At 39.3% G+C, this 27,377-nt stretch overlaps 1 protein-coding gene across 1 annotated transcript in view; it reads right to left on the reverse strand.

The window, feature by feature from the left end:
- Nucleotides 1–23,310, reverse strand: part of LOC135476094 (sodium-dependent serotonin transporter-like) — a 31,867-nt gene extending 8,557 nt beyond the window's left edge. Inside the window, exons 1-7 of the mRNA XM_064755992.1 lie at nucleotides 23,187–23,310; nucleotides 14,980–15,202; nucleotides 13,962–14,100; nucleotides 12,894–13,028; nucleotides 5,730–5,833; nucleotides 4,792–4,916; nucleotides 3,661–3,773 (exon numbers count right to left, since the gene is read on the reverse strand). Coding sequence (XP_064612062.1) covers nucleotides 3,661–3,773; nucleotides 4,792–4,916; nucleotides 5,730–5,833; nucleotides 12,894–13,028; nucleotides 13,962–14,100; nucleotides 14,980–15,202; nucleotides 23,187–23,295 — 948 coding nt within the window. The 5' untranslated portion in view covers nucleotides 23,296–23,310. The remainder of the gene's footprint in view (nucleotides 1–3,660; nucleotides 3,774–4,791; nucleotides 4,917–5,729; nucleotides 5,834–12,893; nucleotides 13,029–13,961; nucleotides 14,101–14,979; nucleotides 15,203–23,186) is intronic.
- Nucleotides 23,311–27,377: the final 4,067 nt, after the last annotated feature.

Here is a 27,377-nt window from a genome sequence, read left to right on the forward strand (position 1 = left end):
GCAATAAACAGAGTGTGATATGAACCATTTGGCTATTTGGCAACACAATGACATATCGCACTCCCAACAGTAGCACGAAAACTGTTATGAACTCACTGTCTATCCGGTAACATATGGGTGACATATCGCCCCAACTACAATAGTACGGATACGTTTATGAGCTATCTGGCTATCCCGCAAACACAACAACATATCGCACTTACTGCAGCAGTACGGATAGTGCTATGAGCTGTTTGGCTATCCGGCAAAACAACATATCGCCCTAACAAAAACAGTACGGATACTGCTATGATCTGTTTGTCTATCCGGCAACAAAATGGCATATCGCCCTAACTACTGTAGTGCGGATACTGTTACAAGCTATTTGGCTATCCACAAACACAACAAGATATTGCCCTCACTGCTGTAGTGCGGATACTTTTATGAGCTAATCGCTATCCAACAACACAATGACATATCGCTTTAACTACAATAATACGGATACTGTTATGAACTATTCGGCTATCCGACAACACAACAACATATCACCCTAACAAAAACAGTACGGATACTGTTATGAGCCATTTGGCTGTCGGGCAACACAACAAAATATCGTCCTAACTGCAGTAGTACCGTTACGAGCTATTTGGTTTTTCGGCAACACAACAACATATCGCCCTAACAAAATCAGTACGGTTACTGTTATGAGCTATGTGGCTATTCGGTAACACAACAACATGTCCTAACAATAACAGTACGGATACTGTTATGGGCTGTTTGGCTATTCGGCAACATAACGACATATAGCCGTAACTGCAGTGGTACGGATATGGTTATGAGCTTTGCGGCTATACATTAACAGTATACTATATCGCCCTCCCTATAGTAAAACATAGACATGAGACATTTGGACTATTTCAGTAACAGAATAAAGAATCACCCTCCATACAATTCATCACAGAAGGAAGCAACACGGCTATCCAGTGACAAAATCCTACATTATTTTATTTTATTCAGTGGAAGAAAAAATGGTGTATTCTGAGTTAGTCACACATATGACAGAAACCGTTAATAACGGATTGCTTTTCTAGAAAAACTACACCAAAGTTGAAAAAAAGTATAAATATTTTTAAAACATTTATGTATAAAAATGTATCAAAACAAAATAATTTTAAAGAAGTAGTGACAAATAACATTTTAAGACTGTGTCTTGAACTCGCTCGTTCTTCATTTTTGTCTAAAATGTTAGTCACAACTAGGTGTTTACCTTGTGATGACTGTTTTACTTGCGAATTAATTGTGACTTGGAGTATTACTTTTATCTTATACATGACAGTGTACAAAGTACTTAGAACAATTTATACTTAACACCAAGCGTGGAAGTGGGCCCACAGGTTACATAATCAATCGGAATTCCAGCAACTGGGTCTTAGAACTGAAGAGTGAAGGAGCAGTGATTGGATAATACTGCCGCACAGACATTTAAGGTTGTTGATACACTATACATTTCTGCGCTGATGTTTTGCACTTAGTTAAAATATATCAGAATTTTGTCTGCTATGCATGGACTGTAAACTTGTGACCAGTGTTACTACCGACCACCCTGGAGGTTACCAAGGCAACAAAATGCTATTCGCTTCCAGCAACCACAGCTAAAGAAATGGTAGTCATGCTAGGTTGCTTTTTTTTTTTTGATGTTGTAGGAAAAAATGCAAGCTGCAGGTGGTTGTATGACATGCACCACGGGAAAGATAGAGGATATATACTTTTGAAATTTGAAGTTGACAAATTTACTACATAAATAGTAACGATTACTGATACGCTCGTGAAGCCTGCAGCGATGAGCTCATTCTCCGCTAAGTGGTACTTACGTATGTGGTGGTGGAGAGTCCCCCAGGAAGCAGTAGATGATCAGGACAAGCACAAAGAGTTCTCTCCTCTTTCTGAGCGCCGGCCACTCGTCAAGGACTCCCGTGATCACAGACTCGAGACCGCCAAACTGCCAAGCAAGCAAGACATTCTCATAAACAGTCATGCATGATTTATTTATTTATTTATTTATTCATTTATTTATTTATTTATTTATTTATTTATTTGACGTTTGTTTAACGCCATACTTAAAAATTTGTCACTTATACGACGGCAGTTTTATGAGCGGACGAAGCCGGGCTGCTCTGCCTTTATCAAGATAGTGACGAAAAATAATGACCTAGGAATATGCATGTGACGTGAATGATACCTTTGGTGGAAAACTGACAACGACTCTTCATACCAAAATAATGACCTAGGAATAAACCATTAACAAAATACACCTGATCTGACAAATAAAACCTTTTAATATTATGTACTCTATACAGATCTCATGTCCCAGATATACATTGTAATGAATGTGGTGAAGTGGGGGGATTTGGGCCAAAGTGAGAACTGCGTTTTTGGAAAATATACCAACGTGGGCCCGCGTTTTTCCTTAAATGTGACAAAGAAAACTGCTGGCAAAGAAACACACTTTTATGTATGTATGTATGTATGTATGTATGTATGTATGTATGTGAGTGAGTGAGGGAAAGTTTTAACGTCGCTTTCAACAATATTTCAGTTTTATTGCGACAATAAAACGTCAAGTAGTCGATCTACTACGGATAATTCATTTACTATTCAGTCAAAAAAGGACACCAGAAGTCACGTAACAAACACAGACGGTAGTTTAAAATCACAGCTTTCCTGCCATACCAATGGTAGAGAGAAAAACAAAAATAGTATCACTTTCTACAGAATTGAAAAGTTCTGAAAGAGAGCTCACGTGATAAAAGGAATATCGTAAAGGAGCAAAGGTATGTATGTATGTATGTATGTATGTATGTATGTAATGAATCCAGACTTACCGTGGTATCTTCCTTGTCACAAAGTGAGATAATGAATCCAGACTTACCGCGGTATCTTCCTTGTCACAAAGTGAGATAATGAATCCAGACTTACCGTGGTATCTTCCTTGTCACAAAGTGAGATAATGAATCCAGACTTACCGTGGTATCTTCCTTGTCACAAAGTGAGATAATGAATCCAGACTTACCGTGGTATCTTCCTTGTCACAAAGTGAGATAATGAATCCAGACTTACTGTGGTATCTTCCTTGTCACGAAGTGAGATGATGAATCCAGACTTACTGTGGTATCTTCCTTGTCACAAAGTGAGATAATCAATCCAGACTTACCGTGGTATCTTCCTTGTCACAAAGTGAGATAATGAATCCAGACTTACCGTGGTATCTTCCTTGTCACAAAGTGAGATAATCAATCCAGACTTACTGTGGTATCTTCCTTGTCACAAAGTGAGATAATCAATCCAGACTTACCGTGGTATCTTCCTTGTCACAAAGTGAGATAATGAATCCAGACTTACCGTGGTATCTTCCTTGTCACAAAGTGAGATAATCAATCCAGACTTACCGTGGTATCTTCCTTGTCACAAAGTGAGATAATGAATCCAGACTTACCGTGGTATCTTCCTTGTCACAAAGTGAGATAATGAATCCAGACTTACCGTGGTATCTTCCTTGTCACAAAGTGAGATAATCAATCCAGACTTACTGTGGTATCTTCCTTGTCACGAAGTGAGATAATGAATCCAGACTTACCGTGGTATCTTCCTTGTCACAAAGTGAAATAATCAATCCAGACTTACTGTGGTATCCAGTCCTAGCGTTATTAACATGATGAAGAATATGATCGCCCAAAACACAGAACCGTCCAGGGTGGAAATGGCTTCTGGGTAAGCGACGAAAATCAGTCCGGGGCCTTCAAGTATACAAAGGTACTATTAAACAAAAAGTTTCGTTCTAAGGAAAATAAATAAAGATGTGCTCAAAAAATGAGAATTTTTTTCATTATGTTTCTTCACAACCATCCCGTCTTCGTCTGTGGTCAGAAATATTCGGAAATGGTGTCATTGATGAAAATAATCGTCACGCCCTCAACTGATCTATTTTAAGAGTATTTCTAAATAATTTTTTTATAATCGAGAAATGATACACTAAACACACTTTAAACACAAATACTTCAACACAGCCATGCTCGGTTCATTGCACCCTGAGCTCTTCAATCTGTGGAGGTAATGTTGTGTCGTCTTCAAAAGATTTCCGTATTCACCTCTCTTTCCGTGCCTGTCGACAGATGTTATCTACAGGAGGGCGCTGTGTAAGTTTTGTGCATATCCAAATCAGTGACGTAACAGGAGTCTGCTATCGCCTTGGCCAAAGGACCACAGACCACGGTTCATCATATGGTTACCTCCAGAGAGGTACAGCTTTTGTTTATTTTGCTAATAATAAGAATTAATAAAGATTAATAATAAAGATTGCAAAACAAAAATAAATAAAACTTGGTTTTATTATGAACTATAGGTAATTGGAATACAGTCCAATGTTACTGATCTGAGAACCCTTGTTTTCATGAATTGCTATTCATGCAACTTCATTAAACTAACAACTGCAACAAATAGTTGTCACGGTGAGTGGTCTACGCTAATGGCCAGCATTATCCAAAAAGAGCCGTGTGATCGTATAAAGCCGTACACTCTAACTGTTGTTCTTTTCTGTAATATGTCACTGTGTCCAGATAGTTGTGCTCTTAAAGCAAAAATGTAGTTCACAAGCACTGTGGTGTAACACTGTGTCTTTTTTGGGAACTGGCCTTGCCTTTATTGACGTGGAACGTCCTTATTTGTTGACGGGTGGTATACGAATGCCTGTTTTTATTTAGAGAGATCACTTATATTGTTTCACATCGTTCTAATAAATAATTTTCACCCACTTACCTTGTCCAGCTACCTCGTCTATGGGAGTGTGATGAACATTTGACATAAACCCGAGCACACTGAACACCGCGAATCCCGCGAAAAAACTCGTGAAGCAGTTGATGCCAGATGTAATGATGGCGTCTCTGAAAACAGAGTTCATATTAGCCTTTCACAGCTTTATGCGACCTAATGCCTGTCACGTCTGTTACAAGACTATGACATTTTTAACGAAAGACATTTTCACAGCGTCCATGTTTTTTCACATTTCTTGTGTACCGGTACATGTAAAATTGCTGCCGAAAGATAATATACACCTGCGTAGGTTGTTCATTTGTTTCTATTTAGATCTTTATATATAATCTTTACTGTCTGTGGCTGTACGTGGGAAAATCTGGCACGCCTTTCTCCGGGCTGTACCCGGTTTCCTCACATCATATAATGCTGGCCGTCGTCGTATCAGTGAAATATTTTTGAGTACGGCGTAAAACACCAATGAAATAAATAAATAAATAAATACTGTCGGTAGCAGATTTTATTTGTTGCTCAAAGCGTTCCAGCCTTTGTACTTAAAACTATTTCATGTATACAACGAAGGTGAAGGTCAAATATATACGCCCTGCATATCATAGTGGAATTTACTGAGTGAGTGTGTGCGTGCTTGTGTGCGTGCGCGCTTGCGTGCGTACGTGCGTGAGTTAGTGTGTCAGTCGGTCAGTTAGTCATTGATTAATTGATTGGTTAGTTGTTTGATTGTATACTTAACGCCATACAGAAGAATTTTTCACTTATTTGATTGGGTGGAGAAAACCGGAGTATCAAGGATAAACCACAGAACTTTGGCATGCCCCTGACGAACTTTCTCACGTGTGAAACCTAGTGACTTTCAACGAAAAGAAGAATGCCCGTCGAGCGCCTATGCTGGAGTTTTATAGGGGAAAGAAACTAGGTAGACTTACCTGTAACAGTTGTTGTTAAATTTGTTGTAGCTGGACAGAGCCAGCAACACTCCAAACCCGGGACCCAGCGAGAAGAACACCTGGGCTGCAGCGTCCACCCATACCTGCAGATTGATTTATTCAGTCAGGTATATTCTTCTAGCAATATATTAATGGTTGGCTAGATAAAAGTTTGATCGACTGACTGACTGATTGATCGATTGATTGATTTCTGTTTCACGCCATACTCACGTATTTTTCACTTCTGCGGTGAGAGTCAATTTTAAGGTTGGAGGAAACGGGAGTAACCGAGGTACACCAACATTTGACATGTTTCTCACGAAATGTCTCACATGTGAGGCGTTCAGTCTTCCACACCATATCGGTGGACGAAACATTGTTTTCAGGGAAAGTAAAAAAAGTCACAGTGAGAGCGGTGAAATCTATATACAAATTCCTTCTCCCTATTCGCCCGGTTAAACCCGCGCATCGTATCATCCACCAGACAAAAATGTAATCTACATTTGGTGAGTGAGTGAGTGCTTAGGGTTTAACATCGTACTTAACAATTTTTCAGTCATATAACGTTGAAGGAGTCCGTAGAGTGCATATATGTGTAATGTGTCTCCTCGTTGCAGAACGGATATCTAACACTTTTTTACGTAGTACTACTTCATTGAGACGACTTGCTGGAGATAAGTAAGCCGACCCACTCGAGCTGTTATGCCCATACGGGTCAACCAGTATTACGCTATACCCTTAATACTGAACGGTAAAGTTTTATCCGACCCAGGATTGACCCTGGATGTACAGCCCTCGAAGAGGATGCTCTACCAACTGAGCGGGGCGCTACATTTTACATCACTACATTTGGTGGTTTAACTGTTAAAGGTCAATGTTGTACGAAATATCATCCATGAGTCAACTACACGGACGTAAATTCTCTCTGTAATATCAGGGAAGCAGAATCAGCATCAAAAAAACACGAACTGGCTGGACTGGCTTAGCGGAAAAGACAGGCGTTTTTGCTTATATTACGACAGCGAAGGAGGAGGAAACCTGAGTGCCATCATGCATCTGACAAAACCTCCTGATTTAAAGTCTCACCCGCAAAAAAACAAAATGGGAGAGCTGGATTTGTACACAAGACCTTTATGACCTAGGGCATGATGGCTGGGACGCTAGCGCTTCAAACATCTGAGCTAAGCAGACCGACATGTTGCCGATGAATAAAAGTGAATGCGCATATTTGTGGAAGTCTGTACATTCACAGGAGACACACTGTAGCAGCCTCAGGGGTGAGTTGGAACAATTCACTACGAAAAGGCACTACTCTAGGAAAGGTAAATATAAGGCTGCAAGAAGGTACTTTAGTGACTTCAAAACAATACAGACGTGAAGGTTCCGTCATGTAGAACCATAGTGAACCCTTCAACTTACTGAAGTCATTTCTGAACTTACAGTTGGCTTTAGCTATATGTGATCCCAACCAAAATGATTATTATCATTATCCGACCAATCAGTACGTGAAAAATTAAAAGCATTTTGTTGATGAACCAGATCTGAATCAAGTCACTGATTAGGCCTGAGTATTGTGTATACAGTGTGGCTGAATGTGACTGTGTATGATCTGCCGGATCCAGGCTTTGTGTCAGGGTAAATGTTTTACCGCTACTTCGGCACCACGTGACTTCTTTCTGAGCAAACAATTAACACGTGTTGTATGCATGTACAAGGCATCAGTAGCAAATTTTTCGTAATATTAGTGGCGTTATTCAGATATTTAATTTTATTTATTTATTTATTTGATTGTTGTTTTACGCCGTACTCAAGAATATTTCACTTATGCAACGGCGGCCAGCATTATGATGGGAGGAAACCCGGCACAGCCCAGAGCAAACCCACGGCCATCCGCAGGTTGGTGCCAGACCTTCCCACTTACGGCCGTTAATTTTTAAAATGCTATTTGAATTATTCAGACTTCAAACGTAACACAGAACTTCAGTCTCAAGAATGGAAAATACAATCGACTGCAGATAGAAACATAAATTTTAACTCGGTATGTCAGATTTTTGGAGTGAAAATTATTTTTTCATCCTTTAAGATGAAATAAATTGCATAATTACTAAATTAATCCGATGTTTACCGTGTTCCCACGTAAGCCTACATATATGTACATGAAAGAATGTCAGTGTAGCTTTCACTGTTTTATTTTTAAAAATATTTTCCTGAGAAAAAAACGGTTAATATTGGTCAACATGACAAGTATATTAAAAACTTAAAGTTTAATATTGAATACACATATATAAATTATATTTAGGATATCTCCCTGTATGAATTATTAAGAAAACAGCAGTGATTGATTGGAAATTTACCATTTTACGCTGTTTTTGTTAAAGACATTTACATCCCCATGGTAATAACATGAAAGAAACACTGTATTATTTAGTTGTCATACTTTTATTTGGGACAATTTAAATAGTTTTTAAAGCATGGTGTTCGACGGGAAGACTGATAATACGGAATGAGGTTCAAATTTTTCCCCATGAAATCTGCTTTATTGAATGGATATAAAATATCTCGTTCCCTTCAAATTCATTATCTGTTATCTTAATGAAGTTTTAAATTTTCTCGTAAAATTCACAATTGGCCTGCCATGTTGGATATAAATAGTCCCCATATGTAAAAGTGATTGTTACTGGGTTACACCTTATGACGGCGACCAATTAGCATTGATGATAATGGCATTGACGATGAGAATGGCATTGACGATGAAAATGGCATTGACGATGAAAATGGCATTGACGATGAGAATGGCATTGACGATGAGAATGGCATTGACGATGAGAAAGGCACTTTTCAAAGCTAATCGTATAATCATAAGGTTTTACTTTACTCTGTCATTCCCTATGTTATAATTTTATGTACAGATGCGTAATGTAATGCACTGCAATAGGAAAATATTGCTTGGGTAAATTAATCTACTTGTACCTAAATCTTTACAAGTTAACAGTTTATCCAACCGTAAATTGATCTACATTTTCTCAATCCTTGCCAGTTAACACCTCCCCTTTCACGCAAAGTACATTGACCTGGCGTTCTGATACCATCTCTTATTAACGCTAATAAGATGGGAAACTATTCACGGAATGGTGCCAATTAGCCCCACTGCACGATCTCAGGAGAAAGAAATGCAATATTAAAAGCGATGACGGGGAAAGACTAGGTTTCATAAGAACAAATAAGCTGATAACTGTTAATTAACTCATTCATCGCTGTTAGTGAGATTAAGTTTTGAATGAATGATTTAACGCCATTTCCGAAATATCTCGGCCACATCGTGGCTAATCTAGTTTAGAAAAATTGTTTAAGTCCTGTTAAATCAAGAGTTAACATCGGTATGAACGCTGCTTGAGTATGACACTAAACAAGTACCAAATAAATAAATGTTGGTAGTGGTATAGTTTTTTTTGTCTCAGCATGTATTGACTGAAGCAGAAGCCGATTTCATGAAGCGCACTTAGCTAAGTAAGCCCGTATGTTGTAGAGATATAAAGTGCACTTAGCTAAGGGCAACTTAACACCAAGTAAGCTTCATGAAACCGGTCCCAGTTTTTGATATATTAATGTATATTACATAACACACTTCACAGGAACTTAAAGTAAAGTAAAAATGTTCTCTGTAACATCATCGACGGGCAAGAACATAAATATGGCGCAAAATCCCGCCTCAGACTCGAATACATACATGCCTTTAAAATACATTCTGAATATATTTTCAGAACTAGTTTTCAATGTTAAGCTTGATAATGACAACTTGTTTCTGCTGTCTTTTCTTTTAAGGGATCCGATCAGTTCATTCTTACGAAATCCTTTACAAGAAAGCATTTCGTACAATGAAGTGAAGATCAGAAAAAAGACCGTTGAATGTTCTTGTAGGTAAACTGTGTTTCTCTCTATTTTATATATGAAGTGCAATATGTATGCTCAATCTTGGCTACCGTTAAAACTGCATCTGAAAATGCTACTTAATATATCTTTACATGTTTTCACCGACTCAGATGCAGAGTTAGGATTGTACGGTGGGCTTTATGGACCATAACCATTTTGATAATGGATGTCGTGAATGACGTCACAAATCTTTTAGGACATTTTTATCTTCGAGTCTGAAAAACATTCTGACGTCACACAGCTTTCTGGAAACCCATATCTTTGGATCTGAAGAGCATTCTGTCGTCACACGGATTTTGGACGTCCTTAACTTCGGGTGTGAAAAACATTCTGACGTCACACAGCTTTTTGGACACCTTTATCTTCGGCCCTGAAAACATTCTGACGTCACACAGCTGTTTGGACACATCTATCTTCGGGTCTGAAAACATTCAGTCACACAACTTTTTGAACGCTCTTATCTTCCGGTTTAAAAAACATTCTGGCGCTCTTTAAAGATACTATGTGTGCTTGTGCATGAAAAAGCAAATGGGACATTAAATACTTATTTCATGAACGGCGAGAAGTTGGAGCGATGTCACTGGTGACATACAATACAAATTTGATTCATAAATTTCGCCTTACAAAAAAAAAACATTATTTTATGTAATGGCCTGTCTAATGTATTTTTCCTATCACCATAATGCTGGTCGCCGTCGTATAAGTGAAATATTCTTGAGTACCACGAAAACACTTATCAAATACATGTAAATAAACAAATAAATCTCTAAAGTTTCTTGTTTTCTTTTTAAGTCTTTTTTCACTGTTTTACACGTATTTTCAGGGCTATAACTGCATTATTTTTCTTTAGAATCTAAGAGAATCTTTACATAACATACTGTTTAAAGGTATCACAAAGTATACTGACGCTGTTTTATAGTCAAGCGATAGAAAATATAGTACCTCCAACTTTTATGCGTGTAAAAGAATATGCTACCATGAATATTGTATGCGCACAGCTGCAGCAATCATTACTAAGTATTAGCAGTACATTCAATACTACCAAAGCAATGCTTACTTCAATACCAGGTCCATTCTTACAGTATCAACAGAGTGACGTCCCTGGGCCCTTGGCCTTCTTGTTCTTGTCGTGGCACAAGTTGACTGCAACTACCATGGCAACATATTCCTTAACATATTTGTTTGGCCACGGTAGCTACGATCGACAGCCCACGATCGTTTTCTGCGTTACAGTAGTTGCAGTTTACATTATTATAGATGTACTGTAAGTATTGCTTTGCAGAACATGTATATTTACAACAACATGAGTCCTTATGGCAATATCAGAGTATAAAACCGAGCAATGAAGTCACGTGATTCGAGACTTGACGTCCCTGGGCTCTTGACGTCAAAGCTGATGTTTGGCTAGATTTGTATTAAATTTGGATTATGTCTGAGATTTTTTGAGATCACAAAAGCACTTGATATTATTATAACAGTACTTGATAGTATTATCGCAGCAGTACTTGATAGTATTATCACAGCAGTACTTGATAGTATTATAACAGTACTTGACAGTATAATCGCAGCAATATTGATAGTATTATCACAGCAGTACCTGACTATTATCACAGCAGTACTAAATAGTATTATTGCAGCAATACTTGATAGTATTATCTCAGCAGTACTGGATTGAATTATGATGGTATCATTTGATAGCATTATCACAGAAGTACTTGACAGTATTACCACAGCAGTACTTGATTGTATTATCATAACAGTACTTAATAGTATTATCGCAGCAGTACTTGACTGAATTATGACAGCATCATCTGATGGTATTATCACAGAAGTTCTGGATAGTATTAAAACAAAAGTACATGATAGTATTATCGCAGCAGTACTTGATCGCCGCATTATAAGTACTATACTTAATAAACTAAGCATAACAGCAATACATATTATCGTAGTGGAAATCTTGAAAATACCACCACCTCTAATGTCACTAAAAACTTTTTGTATTGTCATAGCTATGTATTACTACAGGAGAGCTTTCATCGTTACTTCTAGGCACTACTACCTAAGCTTACTACCTTGGCTGTAGTGTTGTCATAGCTGTATTACTACAGGAGAACTTTAAGCGTTAGGGCCTTAGCTATAGTGTTGTCATAGCTGTATTACTACAGGAGAACTTTCAGCGTTACTGCCTTAGCTATAGTGTTGCCATAGCTGTATTACTACAGAAGAACTTTCAGCGTTACTGCCTTAGCTATAGTGTTGTCATAGCTGTATTACTACAGAACTTTCAGCGTTACTGCCTTAGCTATAGTGTTGCCATAGCTGTATTACTACAGTAGAACTTTCAGTGTTACTACTAGGCACTACTACCTAAGCTTACTACCTTGGCTGTAGTGTTGTCATAGCTGTACAGGGGAACTTTCAGAGATACTACCTTGGCTGTAGTGTTGTCATAGCTGTATTACTACAGGGGAACTTTCAGAGTTACTAACTTGGCTGTTGTGTTGTCATAGCTGTATTACTACAGGTGGTTTTTCAGAGTTACTACCTTGGCTGTGGTGTTGCCATAGCTGTATTACTACAGGGGAACTTTCAGCGTTGCCGCAGTCTATGGTGTTGTAATAGCTATGTATTACCACAGGAGAACTTTCAGCGTTACCGCATTAGCTGTAGTGTTGTCATAGTTACAAGTATGTATTTTCAGCGTTACCACATTAGCTACAGTGTTGTCTTAGCTATGTATTACCACAACAGAACTTTCAGCGTTGCCGCATAGGCTGTAGTGTGGTCATAGCTATGTATTACCAGGAGAACTTTCAGCGTTACCACATTAGCTGCAGTGTTGTCCTAGCTATGTATTACCACAACAGAACTTTCAGCGTTGCAGCATAGGCTGTAGTGTGGTCATAGCTATGTATCACTACAGGAGAACTTTCAGTGTTACTGCATGTTCTTTCAACCCTTTGTTCTCCATATGTGCACTTGTTCTTCACGAGCTGGAAACTTTCCTGCCAAAAAATTTACCCCAGGCATCCGTCCACTCACAAAATTGCCATCGTGTAGGTGAAGCAATCTCAAGTACGACATTGAACAACAATGAAACCAATCAGTCCATATTATTCCAACGCAAAACCAAAGTATTATTATAGAAATACTCAACATATTATATTAGCACTTGCAGTATTACCGTAGAAGTGTTTATAGTATCACAGCAGAAATTACAGTAGCTGTACTTACGCGAGGATTTTTAAGTTGCTCCCACTGAGGCGTGAGGTAGTACACTATCCCATCATGTGACCCCGGTAAGGTGCAGCCTCTTATCATGAGAACGGTCAACACCAAATATGGCAATGTTGCAGTGACCCAGACGGCCTGAAACAGACAGTGTCATCACGTGATCGTATCCAAGACGAGGCTTATACCCCCCAAATTGATTGGGTGAATGTCCAACCTAGCTTGTGTAACGGGCAAACTGAAACGTAACTCTGTGTTATTTCACGAAACAGACTTTCGAAATTTGTATTTTTATTCCTTTATTTCGAATGTGGACGAATTTTACTGCACGTCTTTGAGACTCCAACTCCGACTCCTGTTTCTTATCTTTGCTTGACCGCTTCCTGAACAATTGGGCTTGAAACATCTTTAAAGATCCTTAGTTGAAGTTGATTAATTTTTCCAGAAGTGTTGGCCTACTGCAACTCTCACACTCTGGACCAATGTGGCAGCCTGTTCGGATCCAGCTCCTGCTGCTACAACTACGCCTTAAAGTTTTGAGGTTTGTGAGGTACCTGGCGAAAGTAGCCGGTTAACTCCACCGATAATCCTGATCGCCATCGCATAAGTGAAACATTTTGAGAACAGCGTTAAATGCCAAATAAATCAATAGAATTTCAGAATATACTTTTAAAGTAAAAGAAGGCTAAAATACTAAGTAAGGTCCATCAAACAGACAACTGAAAAGTATGTGTCAAAATACTTTCATTTATTTTTTTTAGATTTTTTTGAAGAGTGTTGAAAGGCATTGAAATATTTGAATACTATGATAGGCTTTATGAGACTTTTATCCTAATTATCAGCAGAAGGAAGGAATTTTTGAAAACATTATTTTAATACTATTTTACCCATGGGTAAAAAAAGTTATTCCAACATTCAATGTCGGGACTGGAGTTGGAAAAGATTCGTGTGACGTCAGAAGTCCTAAACTCTGATAATATGGTTCATAAAACCCACCTTAGAATTCAGATGTTTGGACGCCTTTAACTCTTTTCACTAACAGTCTGCTCTGACGGATGGAATGTCCCTTACCTTTCCTGAGCTTTTGACGCCCTTCCAGAGAGCGAAGTAGACGAGCACGAAGACTCCTGCCAGACACAGAGCTATTGACCATTTTATTCCTCCCACATCAGACAAACCATCTGCTCTAAACGACTCCAACACCTGACGACTGAAAAGAAAACAATGACACTAAACAATGAAGGCATTTGTCATGTTTGATTGATATGAAATGTAGAACCGGCGGTGACTGGATTCCGATGTTCAGTGTAGAATGATAGTAGTGCTTGCTTCCAGTACATTTTCTACTGAAGATCATTGACCTAACCCCTAGGTTTAAATAAAACCAAAGAAAAGGAACTTAATTTCGAAAGGACATCTCACTGAGTGACCTAAACACGCTGTGCAATACGAAATTACTCTTCTCCGCTTGTACTTGATGTGGCAGATTCGTGAACAGCAGTCTGCAAATCTCGCTCTGAACAGTGATTTCACCTTCAAACAAGGGGTTTACCCGACTGTCTACATTGATACCATTAGTCTAACATACCAGCCTTCAGAAGGCTGTATGGGAAGTGAGTTCAAAACCCTATAGGTGCACGATCATCCCAAAATGGTCTAGTAGCTGAAAACATGCTCAGTTCCTGTGTGCAGACCTGGGATCCGTTTCACGAAGCGCACGCAGCGCACCAAGAGAATGTAATATTTATTTATTGATTTATTGATTTATTGATTTATTTATTTATTTATTTATTTATTTATTTGGTGTTTTACGCCGTGGTAAAGAATATCTCACCTATGCGAAGGCGTCCAGCATTATGGTGGGAGAAAACCGGCGGGCAGATCCCGGGAGAAACCCAGGGCAATCCGCAGGTTGCTGCAAGGTCTTCCTACGTACGGCCTGAACTGAACTTGAACTGACAGCGACTGGCGACGTAATGCCTACAGTGCTGGTTGCCATGGAAGTTGCGTGCTCGCAAAACTGCGCGCGTTTTGTGAAACAAGACACTGAATCAATCTTACTTTTCTACTTAAAGTACACGATACACACCTGTAGAATTCCTCGGATGAGGCCACAGAGTAGTTAGTGTGAAGTGAGGTGTTTTTCCGGTCTTCAAACGACGTGCAGTTGTCTGTGTTCCAATCATTGTCACAGCTTATCCATGGCACTTTTAAGCGCATGGAGGAGAAAAAATAGTAGAGTGCCCAGGCAATGATGGTGTTGTAATAGAAGGCCACGTACGACGCCATAACGACGATTGCGTAGCCCGCGCCTGCAAAGAAAGAAAGAATACTGTAATATGAATACTGTATTATTTATGTGACCGATATTTCACGCAGTAATTAATAAGTTTTTAGTTGTACGATGGCTGTCAGGTTTCTAGTTGGAGAAAACCAAAGTACCAAAGTCAGGTTTTCTAGTTGAAAACCAAAGTACCGACAAAAAACCACAACACGTCGACAGGTAGCTTACAAACTTAAAACTCAATTGCAATGCTTTTTAAATTTTCTTTGCAAAGGTATTTCATTAAGTATTTGTTATATGGTTGTTAATACGTTATTGGTTTTCTTAGAGTGTTCTATTATTGTGTGCACCTGTATGCAATGTGTAACTTAGTTTTGACCAGAAATAAACCGTACAAGTCTCTGCACAGTTTACCTTTGTTTCAATGTTACTGTAATAATACCATTAATTGCTCTAATAAATTGCAATTAACACTGCATTTTTTTTACCTAATTCTGCTTAAGCCATGGTGCTGGGGTGTAATTTGGTACAATTTAAGCATTTACATGAACAGGTAGAATAAAGCCCTGACTGAGGTAAAAGAGGTTTCACCGGTTACGTGTAACCATTTAATTTCCTACGCTGCGCGTCTTTAATTATACGTGTACTGTATTCCTGTATTAACCAGGAACCTGCTGGTGGACTGAGCACCCCCGAGGCCTGGTTCCTTTGCATTGATTTTAAAGTTACTGTATGTTAAATGTCATGGCAACACAGCATTTTTAGTAATTTAGATCAGTTACGTCTAATGAATTGTAATTAACATCACTATTTTTTTTTCGGGTTTACCTAATTCTGCTTAAGTCATGGTGCTTAGGAACGTGTAATTTACTTCTGTTTAAGCATTTACACCAGCAGTACATGAACAGCTGGAATAAATCCCTCTCTTTTGTGCTCTGGTTTAACCTTCTATGCTGCACGTCTTTAATTACTTTGTAGTCTGTTAAAAAATCCATGACTTGTTCTCCTTGGATTTTGGAACGTCGCTACATCAAAGACGATCTGATTCATTGATGTTGCTCCAGTTGTATTAAGCTAATAAAGCGTATTAGCTAATACCGGTATTAAGTTTATACTGGTATTAAGTCATACTTTATATTTAAATTTTTAGCCAAACGCTGCAGCCAATGCAGATCCCCAAAGGCAAACCATAACGGCAGCAGTATTTGTTCATAATTAATATAATGTTAGACAATTTTTCTAAGACTAAGTGCAAAATTGAAGACTTGGTGAAACGTTACACTCTTAAAACTGAAGTGGTTCATGTAAAGATCACGAGGAGTGATTGCACTTGTAAGAGCTATATGACTATATTTATTATTACTTTTCCTAACTGTTAATATTTCAATACGCTTGATCTCTAATAACAGTGTTTGAGAACTGGTTAATCAACATCTGAAACCAACACTTTAAGCAGAGTTGGGGCCTCCGTGCCTCAGTTGCTGAGCGCGCTACCGCAGCGTAATGACCCAGGGGCCTTTCACCAATGCGGTCGCTGTGAGTTCAAGTCCGGCTCATGCTGGCTTCTCCGGCCATACGTGGGAAGGTCTGCCAGCAGGCTGCGGATGGTCGTGGGTTTCCCCAGGGCTATGCCCGGTTTCCACCCACCATAATGCTGGCCGCCGTCGTATAAGTGAAATATCCTTGTGTGCGGCGTATAACACCAATCAAATAAATAAATAAATAAACCAAACAGAGTTAAATATTTAACACTGTTAGAGGAACCGGAATATTTGAACACCTTTAAAGAGTATTTAAAAATCAACACTTCATAAAAGTGGTCATATAGCTCTTATAAGTGCAATCTTTGTGATTTTCATGATCTATACAGTGTTAAAGATGACAATGTAGTTTTAACAGTGTACATGTAAGTAAGATTTTTGTCACTCATACGATCGTAGCCAGTTTTAAGAGTGTATGAGGAACCTTTCCCGCCTATAGTGGTTCGGCCCCAAGCAGTGTTGTCTATTGGTCATCGTTTTCTAGACAAACTGGTAACGTAATACTCGTTTATTGAAACTGACCACTAAAGTAGTCAATTTAGCTTGAGCCCAAGCCGTCATTGCGCGGGAAATTGTACATCATTGCGTTAAACACTACTCAAATACGGCCCGATTCTGAGTTGAACCGGAGCCTTGCCGCCAGCAAAAGTGACGCCCTGTACCCCTGGCCACCACAATCTGTCAACAACGTTAGAGCGTTCTGTGATTTACAACGTTTTCTTCACTGATCATTTCATCAATAGTGCTAAAGGATTTTTCAGTACAATCCCGTTTTTCTTGCGATTTGTCGGATCGTTAAGTCTGGCGGTGTCACGACGCGTCCACACGGAAGCTGGCTGTAATGAGCTGAGAACAATCTGTAACGCAATGGATTGGTAGACTAGTTATTCCAAGACAGGCCATTTGTAATTACTAAGTTAACCAAACGCCGTCTGTGTCACAAGTCGAAAATCACAAGAGAATTCGCTTTAATCGAGACACGGTACATTCCCCACGTTGAAGTACCGGCGGCTTTTGGTGCGTCGAAATGTGTGGTAAGAAAGATATCGACCCTCAACATGCTCGTGATGAAAATATCAGGCTTCCCATGACAAAAACCATTAATTAATTGAAGTTTGAATTGAGATCTGTCCTTATAAGTCTTTTTTGTACCTTCTTTATAATCACATATGCATGAAATGATTTCAGAATTTGTATTTACTCATTTTGGCCTTGAAAAGAGAACTATTCATCGAATTTGTGCTGTATACCACAAAAAAATAAGTAATTTCGTAATTCTCAAAAGTTTCTAAAATAAAGAACGTGAGTTGAAGTACTAGTTTGAGAATGATCTCTCCATGCAAGATGTGAAATAAGAATAAAGAATGTGAGAAAACCCTACTCTTAATAATAAGTAAATATGTGAAATACATTAAAATTCTGACATGGTCTGAAGCTGGTTACGGTCATGCAAAGTATAATGTATGTGACATCACATTAGAAGCATGACACATAAATGTGTAGGGTGTCTTATGTTCAAATGTAAGACATAAAGAATATAAAATAAAAATATGAGTGAGTGAGTGATTGATTGGGGTTTAACGAAAATAAAATATAAAGCGAATTAATAAAATTAGCCATTAAATTGTGCACCATTCCAGGATATAAGCTGTAGATAATTTCAGTCTATATCTCGCCGTTTGATTGCAGCTGTTCTCTTAGCCAGCGTGGTGGTCTAATTCAATAAAAATACAGCCCATAGTTATGAAGCAGAGTGCCAGAGATCCTGGACACTCTTTCCATATTTACCGAAAAGATAATTGTACTCATTGTACTCATTCAAGTCCGGCTCATGCTGGCTTCTCTGGCCATACGTGGGAAGGTCTGCCAGCAGGCTGCGGATGGTCGTGGGTTTCCCCAGGGCTATACCCGGTTTCCACCCACCATAATGCTGGCCGCCGTCGTATAAGTGAAATATCCTTGAGTGCGGCGTATAACACCAATCAAATAAATAAACCAAACAGAGTTAAATATTTAACACTGTTAGAGGAACCGGAATATTTGAACACCTTTAAAGAGTATTAAAAAATCAACACTTCATAAAAGTGGTCATATAGCTCTTATAAGTGCAATCTTTGTGATTTTCATGATCTATACAGTGCTAAAGATGACAATATAGTTTTAACAGTGTACATGTAAGTAAGATTTTTGTCCAAGCTCATTGTAAAATTTTTGTCCAAGCTCATTGTAAACCTTAAGAAAACTTAGGAATAACATTGACACGTCAGTTTTTGCAGGAATAACGTGTGACGTTGGTTGAAATCGTCACATAACACAGAACATATAAGAAACCCTACAAGGCGAGATAAGTAAACGTGGGCAAACGAGTAAGGATGATGAAGACAAGGTGAGGGCATATCAAAATGGACAAACGAGTAAAGATGAAGAGGACACTGTGAGGACATACCAAAATGGGCAAACAAGTAAAAATGAAGAGGACAAGGCAAAGACATACCAATATGGACAAATGAGTAAAAATGAAGAGGTCCAGGCGAAGACATATCAAAATGGACAAACGGGTAAGAGTGAAGAAGACAAGCTGAGGATATATCAAAATGGACAAACGAGTAAAAATGAAGAGGTCCAGGCGAACACACATCAAAATAGACGAAGAGTAAGAATGAAGAGGACCATGCACAGACATATCAAAATGGACAAACGAGTAAAACTGAAGAGGTCCAGGCGAAGACATAACAAAATGGACAAACGAGTAAGAATGAAGAAGACCAGGTGAGGACATATCAAAATGGACAAACGAGTAAGAGTGAAGAGGACAAGTTGAGGACATATCCAAATAGACAAACGAGTAAGGATAAAGAGGACAAGGCGAGGACATATCAAAATGGACAAACGAGTAAAGATGAAGAGGACCAGGTGAGGACATATCCAAATAGACAAACGAGTAAGGATGAAGAGAACAAGGTGAGGATATATCAAAATGGAGAAACGAGTAAGAATGAAGAAGACCAGGTGAGGACATATCAAAATGGACAAACGAGTAAGAGTGAAGAGGACAAGTTGAGGATATATCCAAATGGACGAACGAGTAAAGATGAAGAGGACCAGGCGAGAACATATCCAAATGGACAAACGAGTAAGGATAAAGAGGACAAGGTGAGGATATATCAAAATGGAGAAACGAGTAAGAATGAAGAGGACCAGGTGAGGACATATCAAAATGGACAAACGAGTAAGGATAAAGAGGACAAGGTGAGAATATATCAAAATGGAGAAACGAGTAAGAATGAAGAGGACCAGGCGATGACATAACAAAATGGACAAACGGGTAAAGATGAAGAGGACCAGACGATGACATAACAAAATGGACAAACGAGTAAAGATGAAGAGGACCAGGCGATGACATAACAAAATGGAAAAACGAGTAAAGATGAAGAAGACAAGGTGAGGATATATTAAAATGGGCAAACGAGTAAGAATGAAGAGGACCAGGTGAAGACATAACAAAATGGACAAAGGCGTAAAAATGAAGAGGGGCAGGTGAAAGCATATCAAAATCAGTGGACAAGCGAGTAAGAATGCAGAGGACAGGAGGGAGACATATAAAAACGGGCAATCGAGAAAATTCCAAAATTGGCAGATGAGGATCGCCAAGGGAGGAAATATCAAGATGCCTGGTGACGTCGTCTCAAAACTCCCCAGGACTGGGTGGAGGAGTTTTGTGAATAGATATGACTATTTAAAAAAGCACAATACATGGAGAGAGCGGGGTGTTAAGAAAATGTTTTCCGTTTTAGAAAGGAACAATCTGTACAATGTGGGGTGTTAAACGACATTGTATTATTTTCAAAAGAACGAGATTTTTATTCTGTTAATGTGTAATGTGTACTGAATTGGGGACTCATTCTGTGATGTGCTAAAGACAACACACAAGGCTAAAAATCTGAAAGTCAAAAATGCCGAACGATCTCTCAGTGTCAGCTGTCAATCAGCTGAGACAGGGAAATGTTGCCTGGCTTTGTTTGAACTATTTATAGTCCTAGCCCAACGTCGACAGGAAAAAAGCTTACAAGTGTCAAGGGGAAAAACTCAGAAAAGGCGAATAGTAATCTGGTGTAAATAAGATGATAGATCAAACAGTTGACGGTTTGTTTCCCGGGAAAAAGTGGGGAAGAAAAACTGTCGTGTAAGACCGCAATATTCCAGTGATGTGGCAGATCGCGGATCGATATCCGGGAGGAGTAGTAAGGCCAGCGGATTTGGGAGGGCCGTGCGTCCGACGCCAGCCTTTCCAGCAGTTAAAACCTCTCAGATCTCAACGGCTTTGTGGCGGTCGTCAGACGATCACTTAAAGAGACATGCAGAGATTGGCGATAAAAATTCAAATCATCTCATGTACTCCACAACACTGCTGTATGCAAAGGGGGCATCGTCCAGGAAAACAGTATGCAAAAATTGCGCCAGGCGATGTAGGGGCAATTCAGTCATCCCAACAGATGGGTAGTGGGGCTAGGGGAGGGAGTAAAAATGGAAGGGCATACTAAGATTGTTGTATTAGGGTACACCATAAAAGGGTGCTCACTTACTCATCATCAGATTAGGTCGATAATCGGACAAGATATAGAAGGGATTATTTTATCGTCGCTTCCGATCAGGGGGTTTGTGGGGTCATGCGTGCAACTGTTGAAGGGCATTCGATCTGAAATGTACTGAATGACCTCGTGATTAAAGCAGTTTCCCTCAGCATCCCAAGGTATGACTGTGACTCAAATCTTTCAGTTTGAAAATAAATAGCAAATTTTTTCACGCTGACTTTTAAAATCATCTACTAGGTTCATAAATGTAATCAAAATTTTCTATATTCCCGTTTTAATCTGAGCGTTGAATCTTTGTGGAGACATTTAAACAGGGTTAATCCAGTTCGTTTGTATTAAATAAAATATTGTATACAAAGAAAAGAATCTTTCGGCGATTTTCAATAGAAGACAATGATAAATGATTTCTCCCTAAACTGTCGCAAAATATACCGCTATTTTATGCTATGGGCGAGTTATAATCGTCTTAGCCTGGTGTCTTTGCATTGTCGTCATGTTATTGTTCACTAAATATGTAGCCTGGTCTCTTTGCATTGTCGTCATGTTATTGTTCACTAAATATGTAGCCTGGTCTCTTTGCATTGTCGTCATGTTATTGTTCACTAAATATGTAGCCTGGTCTCTTTGCATTGTCGTCATGTTATTGTTCACTAAATATGATGACGACACAGCATTTTGCATTCTATAACAGTGACATCTAATAAATTGCGTTTTTTTAACTAATTCCGCTTAAGCCATGGTGCATGGACACATGGGCATTTAGAATAACATCCTAACTGAGGTCAACGGAGAAGAGGCCGAGTTTCAATGATAACGTGTGGACATTTTGCCAGTATTACACTGCAACGTTCCTTCTCAAGTTTTACTATCTAATTTAGCACAAGTGCATTGAAGGGATTTAACCATCTTGCAATAAGAAAGGATGGACCTAAAAACATTTAGCAAATATCTTCTTTACAGAAAAATCTTTATGTTACCTGATACACATTGCTATCGTTGAATAGGATGTTAAAGTAAAATGCTCTGTTACCTATATTGACTGATCGATCTATGGAATGAGTGATTGATTGATCGATTCATCGGAATTGAGCGGGGAATATGTGGGAAGGTAACCGAAGGGAAACTCAGATTTCGAGTTCTATGTTCACGCGATATTGGTGGGATGCTAGTATTTCTGTAATGAACTTCATGTTAGCCCACATAAAAGCTGGAGATTGTTTAGCATACGCAAAAACACATAAATCATTTAAAGGACTGCTTTCCAAAAGAAATATAACTATGTTAATTTGTTTTACAAAATTACATTCTCTAGCAATGTTTTGACTTTGTTATGTAAGAATTTTAAAGTGATTTTGATCTAAATCTAAGATCACTTCGTGATTCCGCGGGACCAAACCCTTGAAATAAAGAATACGCATCGTCCGAAAGGTTATTTCCACGTTTAAAAACTTCACTGAGTTTGAGCCTGCTCGGCATGACACAGAAGTCTCCCACAGAACTTCTTTTTTTTACAATTTATCACTGTAAAAATTCATGAAAATAATATTTGAATGAATGAATGGTTACGGCCTTTCTCTCGACGGTAAATTTATTTAAAGGTGCCCACCCCACTCCATTAAACAGGGTGAAACTATATGTGCGGGAATTTTAACTGTAAATCGTTTAAGCTTAATTTTCCGTTTATCTCTCTGTAGTCACGTTCATTACCTTATACCTAAGTAATTCGTGGAAAAGTTTCCCTCTGAAGAGTGTTCGTGCACTGATTGGGTAATACTGCAATAGAGACAGTATTGTTGATACACTATACACTTCTACACTGTACACCTCTACAATGGAAAATCAATGCGTTTATGTAGCTCATAAAGAGTGGGAAGTTTACCTTTGAACAGTGGACAGAGCCTCTTCCAGACCGTGAGACAACCGACCCTCTGAAACTGCCCAAGAGCCAGCTCCATATAGAACACGGGCACACCGCCGAACACGAGCATCACAAAATACGGAATCAGAAAGGCGCCTGAAAACGCAAGAGACAGAAAAACAGGATATTAAATCGAAAATATCAAGTCCCGATAAGTATATAGATACGGAGATACAGTCCACGGCTACCTATTTAACGTCTAAGACTTGAACAGGCTTGTTATCCGGTTTATGAGGCAGACATACTACAGGCAGTCTTGGTGTAGCTTGAACTACTTCAGAACAACATCCGAACATTCAATGTTGCTCCGCGGACCCAAGGTGAGCTGCATCCCTACAAGCTGTCTCAGTGTGGCTCAGTGAACACAAGATGAGCTGCATCCCTACAAGCTGTCTCAGTGTGGCTCAGCCGACCCAAGGTGAGCTGCATCCCTACAAACTGTCTCAGTGTGGCTCAGTGAACCAAACGTGAGCTGCATCCCTACAAGCTGTCTCAGTGTGGCTCAGTGAACCCAAGGTCAGCTGCATCCCTACAAGCCGTCTCAGTGTGGCTCACTGAACCCAAGGTGAGCTGCATCCCTACAAGCTGTCTCAGTGTGGCTCAGGGGATCCAAGGTGAGCTGCATCCCTACAAGCTGTCTCAGTGTGGCTCAGTGGACCCAAGGTGAGCTGCATCCCTACAAGCTGCCTCAGTGTGGCTCAGTGAACCCAAGGTGAGCTGCATCCCTACAAGCTGTCTCAGTGTGGCTCAGTGAACCCAAGGTGAGCTGCATCCCTGCAACCCGTCTCAGTGGATTTACGGTGAGCTTCATCCGAACAAGGCCTCAGCGTCGTTCATGGGATCCAACGTGAGCTGCATCTGTAGAAGCTATCTCAGCGTCGATTAGCTTTTTAATTGTGTTCACATTTTGATAGTATACATGGAAAAATGGAAAAATTCATTCTGAGAGGTTACAACTTGAGCTATGCGAGAAAATTTGATTTGATAGGCGCTTAATGTTTTTTTCCTCACGATACACGATAAAGCCAATTTAATATCTACTTTCTTGTATGGGGAAGACACTTTTGCTGAACGTTGCGGTTATTGCAAATTTGCGCATGTTTGTTCACATGATTCTCAGATTTTACAACCAGAACAGCAAGTATGGAGAGGTCATCATCTTTAGTGATGTGTTTCACACACGCACCTATGTTTTATACCGCATAACGTAAAAGAAAGCTAAAATATGAAGCAAGGTTCATCATACAGACAACTGAAAACTATGCGTAAAAAATATTTTCATTTATTTTTCCAGATTTTGTGGAAGAGTGTTGAAAGGCATTCAAATGTTTAAATACTATGGTGGGCTTTAAGAGCCATATTGACGGTATCTAGGAACTCTGATATCACATGGCGTTATTCTGATAGTATGGTCCATAACTCTTTGCATAAAAGTCAAAAAAATATAAATGAAAGTATATTTATAGATAGTTTTAAGTGGTCTATTTAGTGATGCCTGACTAGATTTTTAGAGGTCTTTGGGACGGGTCGTACCGTTGAATACGAAGTCTGTCATTTTTATTTTCATTTAGATGATAATCAATGAAAGGATTACAATGAAGTATTTGAAATGACTGGAATATCAACAACGTATTCCTGATATGAACAAAAAGCTGACAGCGGTTATTAGTTTTATATGTAAGTTTCTTTGTGATGGCTTGATGACTGTGTCATTTTATGAGACTACTGGTTGTGTGTGAGTGTATCCGTCAGATCAGATTGTCGTATACTAACCATCAACCACACTGGACGTCCCACGTCAATAATCGCAAGGCCAATTCCCCAAACGACGTTTAACACAAGCCACCAAAGAACTAAGAAAGTATATAAAGTATGTAATTAAGACGGATTCATCCAGAGAAGCAGTCAAAATTTTTCAGTGAGTTTGGAAAGACACAAGGAATGTTCTAGACGAATGAATGAGTGTGTACCACGTTAGTTTAAAACTTGTTGATAATTAAAATATGTATCTCAGTTGGGCTTTGATTACAGCTGCTCATAAGGCCATAAACAATTTTTGATTTTCGGACGATGTATTTGTTTTAATCCACACTAAAGAATATATCACTTCTTTATATATAGGCGGACAGGTCTATATACATGTCGAAAACCACCGACCCTGTGTAGGTATCCAACAAAACTCCTGACGAAAGGCCACGGCCGAACCCGCGGAGGCCTCATTGGCGGAAAACTAGTCCTCTCTCTATTCGGAAAATGTGGTAATTAGCATTTCCGGGTTGCACAGAAATGACGTTCCGGCTCATACTCCTTTTTTACATCAATTTTACTGATGAATGCTGATCATAGGTCTCAGGAAGGCATTAGTGATGAGGTTAAGCCTGAACAAGCTTACATGCTTCGCACAGGCTCCGAAGGTCAAACTTGTCAACGTGTGGCAATGATATAAAACGAGCTTAGAGAGTGGCAAATGCTATTTAAGGAATATCGTTCCAGCTATTTTTAGCACTTATTCAGTGGGATCTTTTTAGGCCTATTTGCATATTTTTATCTTGCGTTTGGATTCATATTGAAAAGTAGGCTTTATAGTTTCGTGCCAGGCATATTTTTATGGGTAATAGTTTCAACTTGGGTGGATGTACATCTCCTTTGACCCAGCGTTCAGGCTAACGCCTGTAACCAATATACCACCAGACCTGCAACCAGACGCTTCTTACATCAGGATCCCTCAGAGCTAAATCCAGCACTGGCTCACATGACAATCATCAAAGAAAGCATTCAGGTATTCCTAATTTACACGCCATTTAAGCACAATGGAAAATTAATTCTAATCTGACCGTACACATTGAGTTAATAAACACCGTGGACAACTTTTCTTCAGATATAAAGTAAAATGTTGCAAAATGTGTACTAAGCTATGTGTTAATTTTATAAACACTACAAGCCAGTGCGATAACGTACGGTAGCGCTCGCACCTAATTATGATAATGGCCATGTAACCCGTGGTAGCTGGATGTTAACCAATGATATTAATTAAAAACCCGTAAATTGCTATTAGCGTACCACCAGTGTTGGAGACATGCTAATCGACACATTCCGGTCACTCGGCAACTCCAATGACAATGTTCCGACTTGATCCAAACTGCGGGGATACTTGCTACGTAATGAATAATTACCTGAAACTTTTGACTAGTTAGAATTAGGTGTGCGACTTGTAATTTTGCATAAGCCGTCCTCGCTTACCCTGGCTTGTCTTTGTCAGTAACTTAACAAAGGTCGGGAGTTTTATTTATTTATTTGATTGGTGCATTATGGTGGGAGGAAACCGGGCACAGCCCTGGGGGAAACCCACGACCATCCGCAGGTTGCTGCAGACCTTCCCACTTACGACCGGAGAGGAAGCCAGCATGAGTTGGACTTGAACTCACAGCGACCGCATTGGTGAGAGACTCCTGGGTCATTACGTTGTGCTAGCGCGCTAACCGACTGAGCCACGGAGGCCCCTCGGGGGTTTTGAATTGACACATCTGCATTCAGTTTGCTGTAGAGGTGCAGTGGTTTTCCTTCATGCCTAGTGATGTATCAGTGTTCTGTGATGATGTAGAGAAGCAAGTTTTCTGTGATGATTTAGTGATGCATCAGTTTTCTGTTATGATGTAGAGATGCATCAGTGTTCTGTGATGATGTAGTGATGCATCACTGTTCTGCTATGATGTAGGCTAATCATGCATCAGTGTTCTGTGATTATGTAGCAGTTTTCTGTAATGATGTAGCAGTTTTCCGTGATGATGCATCAGTGTTCTGTGATGATGTAGTGATGCATCAGTTTTCTGTGATGATGTAGTCATGCATCAGTGTTCTGTGATTATGTAACAGTTTCTGTGATGATTTAGTGATGCATCAGTGTTCTGTGATTATGTAACAGTTTTCTTTGATGATGTACTGATGTAATAGTTTTAAGTGATGATGTAGTGATGCATCCGTTTTCCGTAATGATGGAGTGATGCATCCGTTTTCCGTGATGATGTAGTGATGCATCCGTTTTCCGTGATGATGTAGTGATGCAACAGTTTTCTGTGATGATGTGATGGGGGCGTTTTCCTTGATGATGTAGTGATGTGGCAGTTTTCTGTGTTGAAGTAGTGACGTAGCAGT

The sequence above is a fragment of the Liolophura sinensis genome, chromosome 10 (assembly GCF_032854445.1).
Source record: "Liolophura sinensis isolate JHLJ2023 chromosome 10, CUHK_Ljap_v2, whole genome shotgun sequence".
Classification (NCBI taxonomy): Eukaryota; Metazoa; Mollusca; class Polyplacophora; order Chitonida; family Chitonidae; genus Liolophura; species Liolophura sinensis.